The sequence below is a fragment of the Falco peregrinus genome, chromosome 7, assembly GCF_023634155.1.
Source record: "Falco peregrinus isolate bFalPer1 chromosome 7, bFalPer1.pri, whole genome shotgun sequence".
NCBI classification, from domain to species: domain Eukaryota; kingdom Metazoa; phylum Chordata; class Aves; order Falconiformes; family Falconidae; genus Falco; species Falco peregrinus.
In genome coordinates this window covers 39005421-39021232 of record NC_073727.1, presented here as the reverse complement: position 1 = coordinate 39021232, position 15812 = coordinate 39005421, and the positions used below count along the sequence as shown (strand labels likewise).

At 40.0% G+C, this 15812-nt stretch overlaps 1 protein-coding gene across 1 annotated transcript in view; it reads left to right on the top strand.

Annotated features, from left to right (window-relative positions):
• MAP3K5 (mitogen-activated protein kinase kinase kinase 5) overlaps positions 1 to 15812 on the top strand; it is a 108575-nt gene that overhangs the window by 76374 nt on the left and 16389 nt on the right. Inside the window, exons 13-21 of the mRNA XM_055810378.1 lie at positions 1096 to 1191; positions 2548 to 2629; positions 4582 to 4715; positions 9011 to 9138; positions 10854 to 10990; positions 11630 to 11735; positions 12717 to 12874; positions 13331 to 13508; positions 14280 to 14300. Coding sequence (XP_055666353.1) covers positions 1096 to 1191; positions 2548 to 2629; positions 4582 to 4715; positions 9011 to 9138; positions 10854 to 10990; positions 11630 to 11735; positions 12717 to 12874; positions 13331 to 13508; positions 14280 to 14300 — 1040 coding nt within the window. The remainder of the gene's footprint in view (positions 1 to 1095; positions 1192 to 2547; positions 2630 to 4581; positions 4716 to 9010; positions 9139 to 10853; positions 10991 to 11629; positions 11736 to 12716; positions 12875 to 13330; positions 13509 to 14279; positions 14301 to 15812) is intronic.

Sequence of the window (15812 nt, the reverse complement as noted above, 5' to 3'; positions counted from 1 at the left end):
TTTCCTGATATTTAAAGAAAAACTATTATGTTAATCAAATCAATTCTTTGGCATAACATAGAATACCATTCTACTTTATTGTGCCATGCGAACGTGATGGCTATCTTGATCCAGCTAACGTAGGTTGATGTCCTTAAGACTGTGGACTTTGTCCAGTACCTTAAGAATTTTAACAAGGAGACTTAATTTGTCTTGGTTTCTCAAATGCTACATTATATTCCCTTGTAATACCCCAGCCATTTTTTTTTTCTTCTTTTCTAATATGGTAACAATCAATTATGCTGAATCAGCTTGACACCTGGCACTCAACATGTGACAAAAGTTACAGAAAACTATTTCACATAATGTTTAATATTTTCTATAAGCAGCACAGTAGTGACCTACATGTAGAACAGTTCTGGTGAATTAGTATCTTTGCAAGAGCTGCAGCCTACTTGGGGTAGAAGCTGAAACTGTACCAGAGTTTGCACCTCTTCTGCTCTTCTGTTGGGACATCTGTGCATCCATGAGAAAATGACATACATACTTGTTCATTATCTTTGTTCTGCTGTTATAGCAGATAAAACCAAAACTAAGAAAGGTGTGGGTGGGCAAGGGTGGTGAAGTCATTCACCTCATTTTTTGATTTTGACTTAATTTTAAAATAATTTTCCGACATATTATCAATGTACAAATTCACAAGGAGCTGATCAGAAGTTTTTGTGTTCAGAACTGAGCTGTGGCTGATTTCTAAAGCATGAATAACTCATAATTTGAGTTCAAAGTCCAGCTTTCTAATATCCTGAAAGAATGTTTCATCCTGGCTGCAGGACTGGAAATGACTCAGGTCAATGGAAATAATCCTATTAACTTTTTTGCTCCTCCTCTTTCTTGGGCAATGTGTGGACTAGGGGGGCAAGCTGAATGATAGCAATCAGCAGAATGTGTACTTTGGAGGATACAAGAGTCAAGTTTAACAACGAAGAGAAACTATGGCTGCTTAGGTTTAATCTGGTGCTTTGCCATATGAAGTGGGTTGATCTGGAGGGTTTGACATAGCCAGCAGAATCCGAATGTACCTTTCCAGTAACATGTTCTTTTTGGCTCTTCTTCCAGCATTTCGAAGTTTGAAGAACGATGCTGTTTCCTGTACGTGCTGCACAACTCTGATGACTTTCAAATCTATTTCTGCACAGAACTTCATTGCAGAAGGTGTGTCGCTTGTTATTTCAGGGAAAACATGGCCTGTGATGGTATCTGCATGCACAACAGGGACCGACCGTTTCAAAAGTATGGTGAAAGTTGATCTGAGCATCTGAGCATCCTCAGTGATCACTATCTTTCATGCAAAAGCTTTGTACTACAGTACCCTGGAGGTGTATGAGGTTTGCAGGGTCAAAGTGCAAATTCAGACAAACATTAGAAACAAATATGATTACAAATTATTATTTTTTTTACATGCTTTGTGGAATTCTTTTGCTAATACTTATCATATTAAGGCTTACCTACAAGCGTTTGTTGCCCTCAGTCCAGTAAAGCATCCTAAACTTAAAATGGTCTTTCTGAAGTGGGAACATTTCAGGCAACAGCAAGGCCTGGTCAAGATTTCTCTTTCACTGTAACTAAAATTTTATTTATGATTACAAAGATGCACACTTGATTTCCTTCACATTAACATAGTGTTTACATAAGTAAGATTGTACCAGTATCCCTACAGGAAACTTGACAAGGGTTTGTTGCACGAAATTAGGGGTGTCTCAGTTTCTCTAAGCTGTGTTTCTGCTCCGTAAGCTTGAGGACTGTGGTCTTGAATTGATCCAGAAGGCATTCCCAGAGGAAATTTCTTGTCTTTTTGTGCTAAGAAAGGCTGTAACTTTACAAAAAAATCACTTCAGCACTCCATGTTAAAGGCTGCGGCCACCTCCCAGCTCAATCCCTAGCTTGTTCTCTCATCAATTGTAGTTCATACAGATTCTTTTACTGTGTTTGTTCCCCTTTGTATCTGAGCACTTCTTAGAAGATTAGCAAGTCATACCTTAGCTTGACGTGGTGTTTGTACTTGCATTATTTCAAAGGGGTAGAAGCCATAGGTAATAATAGAGTTTTTGAATGGAAAGTTGTAGAATAGACCCACCTTTCATTCAAGCAAAAACTTGAAGCTAGCCTTCCTGCACTACAAAAACTCCTCTGGATGTAGGTAAGACTTCTCAGCACTTCTCACGATGCTTCAGTGCTTTCATTGAACATGAAGAAGTGGGGGTATAGAATGAGAATTTCACCTGATACATAGATTTTGCAATATGAATTCCATTAATAATTTTAGACATCATGGATGTCTTGCACATATAAAAGGAGTACTTAGGAGAAGTAGGAAAGCTGCAGATTTTGACTGATTATTCTTAATGTAAACAAAAATCTTTTTTTACTTTTTGCTGACATACAAACTTTTACACTGAGTTTATACTTACTAAAAACCATCTTTTGGCTCATTCATTAGAGAGAAGTGTTCTCTTGTCTCAAGTGTGTATTTGCTTTAGTTTGGTTTTTTTTTCCTTTTCCTTTTAACAGGTTTTTTGACATGGTGAACAGTATCACTGAAGAAATAGGGAAGACTACAGAGGAAGGGGAATGTGATGGAGACTCATTAGAGGTATTTTTACCTTTTTTTTTTTTTTTTTTTTTTTTTTTCCGGAGATGCTAAGAGTTTTGGGCTTCTAGTGTAGCATTTCACTGAAGAGAGTAAATTACGCATCCCTTCTCTGGAAGAATTTAGACAAGGTATTGTTTAAAAAATTTTATCCTATACTGTTTATAAATTAATGATTCTTTTTAATGGTCCACATCTAGTTTTTAGAACCAGCATGGCTAAGTCTGTCTTATTTCACTTAGCATATTCGCTTGAGAAGCTACTCAACTCTGGAACTCAGTTGTGCTTATAACAGGGTGACTCTTGTAGCAGTTACTTCAGAGTGTAATCATAGTCAGGCAGCACTAGCATCTCTTTAAATTTTAAAGACTGTTTGTTGTCTGTTTCATGCATCACTGGAATTGTGTGCATTTACATTATTGGCAGGTTGTCTGCACAAGTAAGGACATAATTGCAGTAGAGGAAGGCTTGTCTTTGCTAGTTACCATCTGTAGGCAAGCACAGCAGCGAACAGCGAACTCAGATCAGATGATGATGTTGGTTCTGCTGGGAATCTGTTTATACCCTGAGCCCAATAACACACTGGAACTTACGGTACCCTTTTGCTACCACCTCTGTTAGCTAAATTTTTACTTGCCTGGGTACGGCATTACACCCTATTCTCACCTGGGGTTTCTGTCTGAACATACAGCTAGTTGAAAAGTGAGTACAGAGCCATTGGGTGCAATGCAGTACTAGGGTGTTTAGGTTTTCTTTTAGGTGGCAGAGAACAGGGTAGAATATCTAAGTCCGTGTCCTGTCACATGAAAGTCTGGTGTCCTGAAGCTCTAGAGACATCCAGAACTAATTGAGAGAGTCAGTGCTGCATAATGAATGCAGACAGCCCTCTGCCCTAGTTTTGACATTGGAATTTCATAGTACATCTGAAATCAGAGATGGGACAAAGAGAACTACTGGAGTGACTTGTGGGACAGAAAAACAACCCGTAGTGAGAACCTTAGGATGCCCAATTTGTTTATTTTAGCAAAAGGGAAAGCAGTGGGTGACTTGATTACAGCGGGTGGGTATTTTTACGGGGAAATTACGATGTGCTAATGGTCTCTTTAATCTGTTGAAGAAAAATGTAATTAAATAGTGACACCAAAGGAATTTGAATTAAGAGGCATGACTTCACCATGGGAGTAATTAATTTTTGAAACAAGGTGCGAGAAGTAGTGGATGCTCTCTTCTGTTAAAAAGACAACAGTCTTTATTTGGAGGAAAATAAAAAATACTTTATCTAGGCATAAGCCACTGGGTTTAGCATGGGAGTGAGCATGTGAAACTACATGTCTGTGTTATACAAGAGGGCAGGTCAGATAATCTATCTAAGGACCGTTTGTGGACGGGCTCTAAACTCTTCGAAATTAAAATTCAGCCAAACCCACGCTTAATATGCTACAATCCTGACTGACCTCCATTGGCACACTCTGCTGGATGACCTGGCAGTGGCAAAATTGAGGGTGGGCTGGTTTTGGAAGATGTGGTCAGGTCAGGAGAGCGTCTGGAACAAATTTCAGTGTATCCTGCCTTGCTCGCTCTGTGTCAGCCGAAGTTTTCAGTTGGACGCAGAGTGCCCTCTCTCGTCTTCTCTTGTTTTTACAGCACCTGCCAGCAGAACTGCAGATGCTGTTCAGTAAGATGTGCAAGCCTAATTACACAGAACAGGTACAGGCTAGCTTGGCTTTATGCATTTACCTGAAATGGCTACCTTAGAAGCCAGCGCTTTCTGTACAGTCAGTGGAGAAATACAGACGTGTCTGCATGATACCTGAATTTTCTTCTTGAAGTGTTTTTCTTCCCTACTCCATGGTCTGCAGAAAGCAACTGGCATCCTCAATACTGTAGTTGTGAGCAAAGGGTCAAATGGAATAAATGTTGTCCCTCTATTTCATTTAATGTTATTTGCTTTGCAGTACGATTATGAATATGATGAAAATGGCGAGCGAGTCATTCTGGGGAAAGGAACTTACGGCATTGTATATGCAGGACGAGATTTGAGCAATCAAGTCAGAATTGCTATTAAAGAAATCCCAGAGAGAGACAGCAGGTATGGTAACTGTGGCTGGTTCCAAATTGTGTGTGTTACGTCATTTCATCAGTAATGTGATCAACCAGTTCGCTGATCAAGGAGTACTTCTTCTACAAAGCTGCTAATAAATTACCTGTCTGTGGTATATAATTGGTGTTCCCTGTCTTTGTAACCAGATGTTTCCAAGTTGTGAAATAGATTGATCACAACTAAGAACTTAGATGTTACTGTGTTTGGTGCTAGTAGTTTATGCTGAAGAGCAGAATCTCATTCAAACACCTAGTGATAAGCCCTGTCTACTTAGACATGCTCAGGAGTGTCCTTGTAAAAGAACTACTGAAATTCATGATTTGCACAGTCCTGTAAAATTCTGACCCTGGATTGTGATAAAGTCATTTTCCTTTCCTGTTTGTGCGTCATTTATTATAAAGCCTCTTAATTTTAGAATAAATCATGTGGAGTGATCTTTTTGTCCACAGTTTTTAATGCAGAGTTTCTTTATATATGTATTGCCCTCATCTATAAAGGCTGCCATGTAAAGACCAAACACTTGACTTCCTTAGTGCTTGTATTATGTGGAGGCTTCCAGTGCATCCTATTTTGAAGCATGGATTTCCACACATATCGTGGTAAAAGTGATAGCAAGTCTAAAGATAAGATTTTTTTCAAATGAAACTGACTGTATTAAACTTGTCGAGTTATTCTTAAATTCTACAGTAGCCTTTGGTTTTTGTAGTCAGGTGTTGTACAAGCTGCTGCTTAACAGGTGACTGGAGTGCCTGCATCTTTAAAGTGCCTCTCAGACAGACTGTAAAATGTTATCAGAAAACTGTGACTCAGGCTTCTGTTCAGGAAAGCTATGAAAACTAGGAAATAGTGTCATTGCCATGGTTGGTAACAGAAAGATAAATCCCTCCTTTCCAAATGGTTAAAGAAATAATTTTTATGAAGGAAGCTCTTCTGATAAAGACAGAACACTGCTTGGTAGCAGGAGGAATTGCATGCTGAATGAATGTGGGTAAAATGTGAAGTGTACCAACCGGTAAATTTTTGTCCATCATTTCAGTCGGGAATGGAATCCATATTTCCAAGTTTCTTGTCTTCTTTTGCCCATTTGGTTGTGATCTAATGGATAATCTGTCCTTCAGCAGGATTTCCCATACTTTGGCATGCAGCATTTCCTCTGTAGGAGGAAATAACTGTATCCTTTGTGCAGTGTTCAATCTACAGCTAATATCAGGAAGTCCTTACACAGCAGTTGTCTTAGGGTGTGCTAGTATTCAAAACAGTAAATAAAAGAGGCTATTCTAACCCACCACAGTGGCTGTTATTCTTCTTTTGTCTAGAATGTATGTCCCTGGGGGTAAAACCACCAATTGTTGAAAACCAGCATTATTCTCTACAACCTATGCAGCATCAAGTGTTATTATTTAAATTGTGTTGGAGCCTCGATGTTGACAGGATACTGTGCATTAACTCTTAAGTTTTCTTTGTGTAATTTACAGACTGGAGGGTCAGTAATGCCACCTGGTGTCCTAGCTCAGTTTCTTTTTCATGGGTCTCTCTTGCCGGCCTTCTTTTGGTTATTCTGTCCTTACTTGACGTTTAAAAAATTAATCCTTCTAAATTTTTTGAATCCATGTATATATTGACTGTTCAATATGGATATGTGTGTGGTCTAATAACTTTTCCATACTCATAGTATTTTAAAGATCTAGAACTTAGATTACAGAATCCTTCCATCCTCTATATTGTTGTAAAATTAAGTTCAAGGTGTGTTATTTCTCAGAGGTTACGGCCTCATTACATAAAACAATCGCGTGGCTCAAAATAGAGTTGCAAGTTTTGTATGTGCTAAGAAGAAATCTGTTGTTTGTAATAACTGTGGTTAATAGAAGGATAGCCTGAATAGAACAGTAACTACTTTAAAGGAAAACAAAAACCCAGATTGTCTTCCCCAATACACATTTTTAAAAGAATTATCAGTGGAAAAGGTTTCAGCTTCAATATGCAAAGCATACTGGAAAAGAGATTACTAAAAAGTGTTAGTCATTCATCTAAACTTTCAAAAATATTTCTGGGATGAATTTCAGGTATTATTCTTTTTATGACAAAGGAAGAAAAAGTTATTAATTCATTTCTGATTAGCTATAACCTGATATTTTAGCACTTTGATAGAAATCTATAGAAAGAAAAGGATTAGTCTCTGAAGCTAACTCTTACCATGTTCAAAGTAAAAATGACCATCTTTTGGATTCATAAGAAATAATTACGTTCTGAGTCAGGTCAGAGCATGGCCAGAAATTGAATTATTTTTGTGCAATAAGCAGTGAGTCTTTGATACTGCTATATGTTAAATAAAAGCTACTGAATAGTTTACTTAATTGTCAGGAAATGTTAGATTGTGGAGACACGTTCTGAAAGAAAAGGAAATATTCCTGCAATGCTGTTGCCCTCAATGCATTTCCAGTAGTACACAGTAGTACCAGTGGCCATATCGACTTTCCAAGTTAAAGTGAAGTCACGTTGTGTAGATAATAAGATCTAGCTTTCTAGGATTTAGAATTTGCCTTTCTTCGTACCATTTAAAGTCTAATGGCTAAGATTTAAAATAACAAAAGCTTCATCCCACTGGAGAATTTTCTTATGGCTTTATTTGCTAAATTATTTTAGTTGCTCAAGACCCAATTAACTGTGGAGTTTAAAAATGCAGGGGGAAGAATTATAATGGTCTTGCTGTTGCTGCTTTGCATGAATATCCCATTAATAGAACTCAGTAATCTTTGATGGTTTTGCATTTCTCAATGACTAACAGTGTAGTCAGGATATGTCATGTGTGGAGAAGCAAGCCAAAACTCAAATTAGTTCTTTGTAAATAGACTCAGACTTGCATAATCACACTTTTCATTAACCAAATACTTGCTTTGTTTTCTGTAACAGTTGTTTTCCAGAGGGATATTCAGAATGCCCAATTATTTTTATTTTTTTTCCTCCACTTTTTTAAGAGTTCAGCCTTCACTTGTAGCCTGATGCTGCTGTTAGGGCGAGCTAGTAAGTACCTGCTCCAAAAGGCAATAAAGTTCACAGGCACTTCTCCCCTAACTTCAGCTGTGTTTGTGCTTTGATTGCATTCCTGGCACTCAGCAGGGTCCAGGAAGATCCAGCCCCTGGATCTGAGGCAGCAGGAAGCTACCCCTCCTACCAATAGGTAAATAAAAGTTTTCTACCAGTTCATTAGGGGACGAGAATGTACCAGTGCTGATGCGAAGTCTATGCTGAGAGCAACCCGCTGAAGGTGGCAGGGGAGCTACTCCTTTTGGTAGCAAGTAGCCGCAAGATTGAGTTTGCTGTTGATGTTTAGTACTCCCTCAGTATAAGCTTCTGAGTGTGTCTTCCACTTGCGAGAAGGAGCTGCGGAGTTCTGAGCATCTGTACCGGCAGAAGGAGGCCTTTGCCCATCTATTTCAGCTAGCCTGAAGGTCACACTACAGCTGTTAGTGCTTTGGTGAACACAGCCACCAGACTCAGCATATTGTCTATGTTTTGCCACACAATACGCAGAACCTGGCAGCTGACTTTATTTCAACTCACCCGTGGCTGGAAGAAGAGTGTTAGGGCTGGCCCAGGGAGCACATCACCTGCTGGGCCCTGGTGGTGTTCCATACTGGAGAAGAATCTGGGCTCCGGAAACCACCTTGGCAAAAAGACTGCTGAAAAGCTTACATCTCTGACAAATATTTTACCTTGGACTAAATTACATTTGATAAAACTCTTTCGATCGGTTCTTCTGAGTGTCTCCCTATGAAGTGATTCCTGTTTTCTTATTCTGATAGCTATCCACTCTTGCTTTCAGATGAGACTCCTACTTCAAATAATTAAAATTTAAATGACAATTTGTTTTCATTATTGAGGTGATTTGAATTATGCACTAACTTTATGGTTTACTAGTTCACTTTGGCACTAGTCTGAGTCCAATCACTTGCCGAACTGTTTATTCTCTTCAAGTTAGTCTGGAGAGGAGTTAATTTTCCACAAATTTTATTCTGCTCTGTCTGTGTGTGTATGCTTATAATATTGTGTGTGTATTTAGTCCCAATAATATATATATATATTGTTATGTGTATTTAACTATTATTACATAATTTTTTAGTATGTGGTGGTCACAACCGCTGTTGTTAAGTGCATATAACACATAGTCATTTTCAGTGTAGATGTGTTTCATGGGACCTCAAATAGAACTTTAGCTGCTACAGTAAACACAAGACTTTCCTCCTGAAGTTCAATATTGAATAAACTGCTTCTTTTCTTTCCAGGTACTCCCAACCTCTGCATGAAGAAATAGCTTTGCATAAGCATCTCAAACATAAGAACATTGTCCAGTATTTAGGTTCTGTTAGTGAGAATGGCTTCATTAAGATATTCATGGAACAGGTGCCAGGTGGTAAGTTGTGGGGGTGACTGGTTTGGTGGTTCATTGGCCACTTTGATTTTTAACATTTTAAGAGTATAAAAACTCTATTACTCCCCTTCTCAGCTGGGCAGGGGAGAGAAAATACAATGAAAGGCTCATGGGTTGAGATGAAGACAGGGAGGTCATTCACCAATTACTGCCACGGGCCAAACAGACTTGACCTGGGGGATTTAGTTTATTACCAAACAAATCAGAGCAGGATAATGAGAAACAGAACCAAAACTTAAAACCACCTTCCCTCCACCCCTCCCTTCTTCCTGGGCTTAGCTTTACTCCCAATTTTCTCTATCCTCCCCTTCCCCCCCACACCACCACCAGTGGTGCAGGGGGACGGGGAATGGGGCTGCGGTCAGTCCATCACATGCTGTCTCTGCTGCTCTTGCCCCCTTAGGGGGAGGACTTCACCCTACTCACCTGCTCCAGCGTGGGGTCCCTCCCACAGGAGACAGCTCTCCATGGACTTCTCCAGTGTGAGTCCTTCCCATGGGCTGCAGTTCTTCATGAACTGCTCCAGCGTGGGGTCCCTCCCATGAGACTACTTCAGGGTGGGTCCCCCACGGGGTCACAAGCCCTGCCAGCAGCCCTGCTCCAGCTGGGCTCCTCTCTCCACGGGTCGACAGGTCCTGCCGGGACCCTGCTCCAGCATGGGCTTCCCATGGGTCACAGCCTCCTTTGGGCATCCCCCTGCTCCAGCGTGGGGTCCCCCCATGGGCTGCAGGTGGCTATCTGCTCCACCGTTAACCTCCATGGGCTGCAGGGGCACAGCCTGGCCCACCATGGCCTTCACCAGGGGCTGCAGGGGAACCCCTGCTCCGGCGCCTGGAGCACCTCCTGCCCCTCCTGCCCCGGCCTGGCTGGCTGCAGCGCTGTTGCTGTCGCCTGTTCTCACTCCTCTCTTCTCTGGCTGCAATTGCGCTTGTGCAGCAACTTTCACCCTCCTTAAATACATTCTCAGAGGTGCTACCACCATCACTGATGGGCTCGGCCTTGGCCAGTGGTGGGTCCCTCTTGGAGCTGGCCAGCATTGACTCCATCAGACATGGGGAAGCTTCTATCAGCTTCTCACAGATGCCACCCCTGTAACCCCCCTGCTACCAAAACCTTGTCACACAAACACAATACAAGATCAGAGATGATATGTGGTCATCCTGCTAGAAAGATTGTAGCTGGTCTCAGGTGGCTGAGCCCTCCTCAGGTACCTAACACAGGAGAAGGGTGGATTGGTGCTTCTGTTTGAGACCAAAGACCTCACAGCAGCTAGACACAACAAAAATCCCACTTCTTGAGCCTAGCTTTTTGAGAAACTGTGGAGTTGGTGTATGTACAGACATATACATATGCACATTCGCCCTTTTTCACTCTTACAACGTTTCTCTGAGGCAGCTTCTCTCTGGAGAGCAGGTAGGGAGAGAGTGGTTGGATTGAGTGGGTTCAGATCGGCCTGCTTGCGGAAGCATATGCTTCTCTGCTGCAGCTGAGGCCACTGGAGATATTGAGACTTACATTTTAATTCCTCAAGCCAGTGATGATGCAAGTAAGCATTTACCTGGAGAGAACTTTGGTTATAGAAGAGATGCCTACACTTGGTTTGGGATTGGTATTTGTTGTTACTTTTTTTTCCTTTGGTGGAGAAGGCAGAATTTAATTAGATTTTTACTCTCACTTTTTTCTCTCCAAAATTATAGGCAGTCTTTCTGCTCTTCTACGATCAAAATGGGGACCACTGAAAGATAATGAGCAGACAATTGGCTTTTACACCAAGCAGATTCTTGAAGGATTAAAATACCTGCATGATAATCAAATAGTGCATCGAGACATAAAGGTAAGAATTTGCAGAAAATTAAGCCTGATAGTGTTGTGTAACTGTATAACCATTTATTTGTCCTGTAATTTAAAAACTTTTTTTCCCAAAGGTAGTTCACTGTCACATACCCTCTCTGCTGTTCTGTACTGTGGGTTAGGCAAGTGAACCTTTGTGGATTTGAATTTGCACCAACAAAAAGTGGGGTTTTTTTGTTTTAGAAGAATTGACATACTTAAGATGTGATAAATTGGATGTTTTTATTTCTGTTTTCAATTACATGATTGACCTTTCATGAAAGCTTGCTAGAAGTGAAGGAGATTGTGGATGGGATATTAGCAGGTTCTTTTCCAAGGAGATTGCAGATGAAAAAGTTCCCTTTTAAAAAAAGAAGAAAATAAAAAAAAGGTTTTTTTCCCCTCTCTTAGTATTTTTTAACTGTATTCCTGTAGTAGAGAAGTTCACTTTGAGATGAAGTTTCAGATAATAGGATTACATAAAGCAAAACCACTACTGATTCCTCTTTCATCTCCCATTTTAAGAGCCTTAGGAGGTAATTGTTACTTACTAAAGAGCACATTGTAGGAACAGGCTATGCAAGAATTCTTAGATGAAGAGTCAGCAGAGAAAAATAATTGCTCTGAATGTTCTGTTCCTTAGGGTGATAATGTGCTTATCAACACGTACAGTGGAGTGTTAAAGATTTCGGACTTTGGAACTTCAAAGAGACTTGCAGGAATCAACCCATGTACTGAAACATTCACTGGTATGTTGCCAGAGGAGACTCTTTTCTCACTCGAGCTGTCCATGTAGGGTCAGAATCCTCAGCTGCTGAACTTTCAGTGACTTCAAATCAATATAAAAGGTTGCTGCAAGAATAACTTTTTGTATACTTAATCTTAAGCTATACGCTGTTCTTGTATGCACTGTTCAAAGAGAATGCTGTTCTGGAAGTTCCACTTGAGACATGAAAGTCCTCTACAACAGAAGAGCTGTGTCTTTCCTATGTTTCCTATGTATTTGAGTCTGTCTCTTCTGTGCACGTGACTTTTTCATCTTGCTGATCGAAGGCAAACTTTCTTTTTCTTTCCTGACTGGCTTGGACATCCTGGCTTCACCTCCAGAACTGCTTATCTACAGAGCCTGTCATTAACTTGATCCTCATTATGTTTTGCTAATTTGATTTGAATGTTAAATCATGCAGTAGGTCTAAATTAAATAATTATGCAAAATGAGAAGTAACTGTTATTTTAATTCCATCCTCTGCTCTTCCATTTCTTCTCTAAATGGAACAGAATGCAGAATCACATGTCAGGTTGATTGTCTTACTTCAGGAAAAGTATTCATATCACCTGCTGTTTCAGGTTCAGATTTCAGGTTTCACTTCCTTTTCCTCTCTGGATGCAATTCAAAGTGATCTCCCTTCTAGATCTTAATCTATAATACAGGAAATGAAAATTATGTCTGATCCAAAGCTTGTTGATACCTCCTAGTAAATGTCATTGACAAGTGATATCATCAGATCAGTAGATGATACCAGTTGCTTTTAGCACAAATAATATTTTGAATAGTGCTTTGAGTTTTATGTAGAATGCATATGGAAATTTTTGAATTTTGAATAATAAAGAGTATTTTTTTAACTCTCCCAATATAGCTCACTTCTCAGTGATTTTGTTCCTGTTGTCCTTTAGCTATCTACTTGCCTCATTAGTGCACCTAAGTAAAAAATATAGTATGTTTTAAACAGGTACCCTTCAGTATATGGCACCAGAAATCATAGACAAAGGACCCCGTGGCTATGGGAAGGCTGCAGACATCTGGTCTTTGGGATGCACTATCATTGAGATGGCTACAGGGAAACCCCCATTTTATGAACTGGGAGAACCGCAAGCAGCTATGTTTAAGGTCAGACTTCTTCCTTGTACAGCTCAGACCAGGAAATCTTATGACTGTTTTGGAGAAGCTAGAATTAGAGCTTGCAGGGATAGAAGGTAAAGGAAATGCTTCATTAGTGAGGATGTTAAGAAGAATGAGCTGATTCAAATCAGTGGGAGTGCTGCATAGTTTTGAAGAGAGTAATGGAGCAATAGCAGCAATTTAGGAGCCTGGGTGTTTAAAAAAAAAAAAAAAATATTTCAGCTTTGCAAGAGCCTCTACTTGCAATTGTGTGTGGGGGTTAATGTAATTGTTTGTACGGTTTGTAATATTTTTTTTTTTCCTCTGAATTAATAAACTGGTTACAGAAAGATAATACCAAAACTTGAGAGCAATATACCACTTCTACTATCTAAAGACTTTTTTGATGCTGTTTAGTGTTGGGAAAACAGCGTAGGCCATTGTTTCTCCCTTTGTTTGTCTCAGGTGGGAATGTTCAAAATACACCCAGAGATTCCTGAATCCATGTCTGCAGAAGCCAAGGCTTTCATACTGCGTTGCTTTGAACCAGATCCTGATAAACGAGCTTTTGCTCATGAGCTGCTTATAGATGAATTCTTGAAGGTTTCAAGCAAAAAAAGGAAGTCCCCATCAAAGCTCTCAGGTAAGTGTTGCTAAACTCAATCTCAAATTTTTCTTTTGTTGATGATACTGTTTCCCGAAAGTGCTGATTTAGTCTTTGAGATGAGCACAGCACATCCCCATCACAGATGAACATTCAGTTGTAACCTTCTGTCCCAGCAGCTTGCTGCAGAAATGCCGTCGTAGCAGAGTTCTGTTATCTTGTTGTCACATAGGTGATTTTATATATTTTCTGATAAGGTTTCTGAAAGTCTGTCTATGGTTTTGTGAGCTTTTGTGGTGGTTTTTTGGTTTTTAAAATTTGCATATGTTTTTATTCAAAGAATGTTTGCATAGAGTACATTTTGTGTAAAGTTAGAACATGGTATTGAGCCTCAGGGGAGTTTTCTACATGAGTAAAATCTTGGTCCCATAGCAAATGTGCATACACTGCATTACTTTTGTTTCATGTACATTTATTTCCTGTAGGGAAGGTAACAAAGGGGTTTTGAGAATAGGAGTGCATATTCTGTGTGTGTGCATATATACATATGAAAATGTCTTCTGCATGTTTTTAGCATGATACCTAAAAGAAATAAAAATAGCAGGTAAAGGAGGTGATCGCTTTTAATGCGGTTTCCACCCCCCGATTAAAATCAACTCTAAATCACAATAAATTACACTTCTAGAGATTGCAGACAGGAGAGTCCAGATAGTCCATAAAAATGGGAAGAGAGTTACCCTTTAGACTATGCTTATTTTCTCAGTTCATTTCAGCACATTTAACTTTTTTTATTTTGATTTTCTCCCACAGTTCTTTCAGCTGGCACAAATGGTGAGTTTTAACGTACTTCTCTATCAAAACATAACTGTGTAGATACCGTGGTTATCACTTATTCAGGTATAATTTGTCACCCTAAAATGTTGTGAAGAAAAATGGGCACAATTATGAAAATAAGAGACCTTTCTCTGTTAGGAGCCTCTAATTCATTGTGCAGATTTAAACCACTATTTGTAATCCTACCAGAGTGTGGTTTTATTGTCTAGGCAGGTGAGTAATACAAGCTTTGAAGAGCTGCATTGTTGTTACAGGGCCATTTAAATGGCTGTTTTATAGTAGCAATAGAGCTGAGCTTTTTGGAGAAAGCTAACATAGATTTTCATTAGGCTAAATTCTATAATTGAGAAAAGTGGCATTCAAGTCGCCTTGTCACACCTGGGTACAGGATACTCATCTCATTCAGGGAAAAAAATGGGCAAAGGGGCAGGCACCAAACACACACATAGTTGCCTTCAAACTTAGTTGCTATCAAACTAAATTTTGAAATGTGCGTGTGTGAAATAGGCATGAACAGTTTCTTGCAGTAGTAATACGTGTTCTGGATTTAAAATCAGAAGTTCTGACAACATGCATGTTTATTCATTAGTTTAGTCTTTGATTAGTAAACTTGTACAAATTAGTCTGATAAATCTTATAATGTGTTATAGTATATATACAGTACATCTAAGTATATATATATGTATGTATACCCAGAAAAATAAGATCTTGGAAGGTGCTTGGATGATCTATCCTGTAGAAACGTTTTGCTACTACTGAAAGTGTGTACTTGCATGAGATGCATGTTCATGCCCGTGGTGAAGTTAGAATCATAGAATCATTTAGGCTGGAAAAGGCCTTTAAGATCATAAAATCCAACCATTAACCCAGGACTGCCAAGCCCACCACTAAACCATGTCCCTACCCATCACATCTACACATTTTTAAAACACCTCCGGGGATGGTGATTCCACCACCTCCCTGGGCAGCCTGTTCCAATGCTTGACCAACCTTTCGGTGAAGAAATGTTTCCTAATATCCAATCCAAACCTCTCCTGGCACAACTTGAGGCCATTTCCTCTTGTCCTGTTGCTAGTTATCTATCTGGGAGAAGAGACCTACCCCCACCTGTTTACAGCCTCTTTTCAGGGAGTTGTAGATAGTGATAAGGTCCTCCCTGAGCCTCCTTTTCTCCAGATTAAACCACCCCAGTTCCCTCAACCCAGTTCCTCTTAAGCCTTGTGCTCCAGACCCTTCACCAGCTTCACTGCCCTTCTCTGAACATGCTCCAGCACCTCAATGTCTGTCTTGTAGTGAGGGGCCCAAAACTGAACACAGTGTTTGAGGTGCAGCCTCACCAGTGCTGAATACAGGGGGATGGTGCCTGCCTTTGTCCTGCTGGCCACACTTTCAGGTACAAGCCTGGATGCTCCTGGCCTTCTTGGCCACCTGGGCATGCTGCTGGCTCATGTTCAGCCGGCTGTTGACCAACACCCCCAGGTCCTTTCCTGCTGGGCAGCTTTCCAGTGG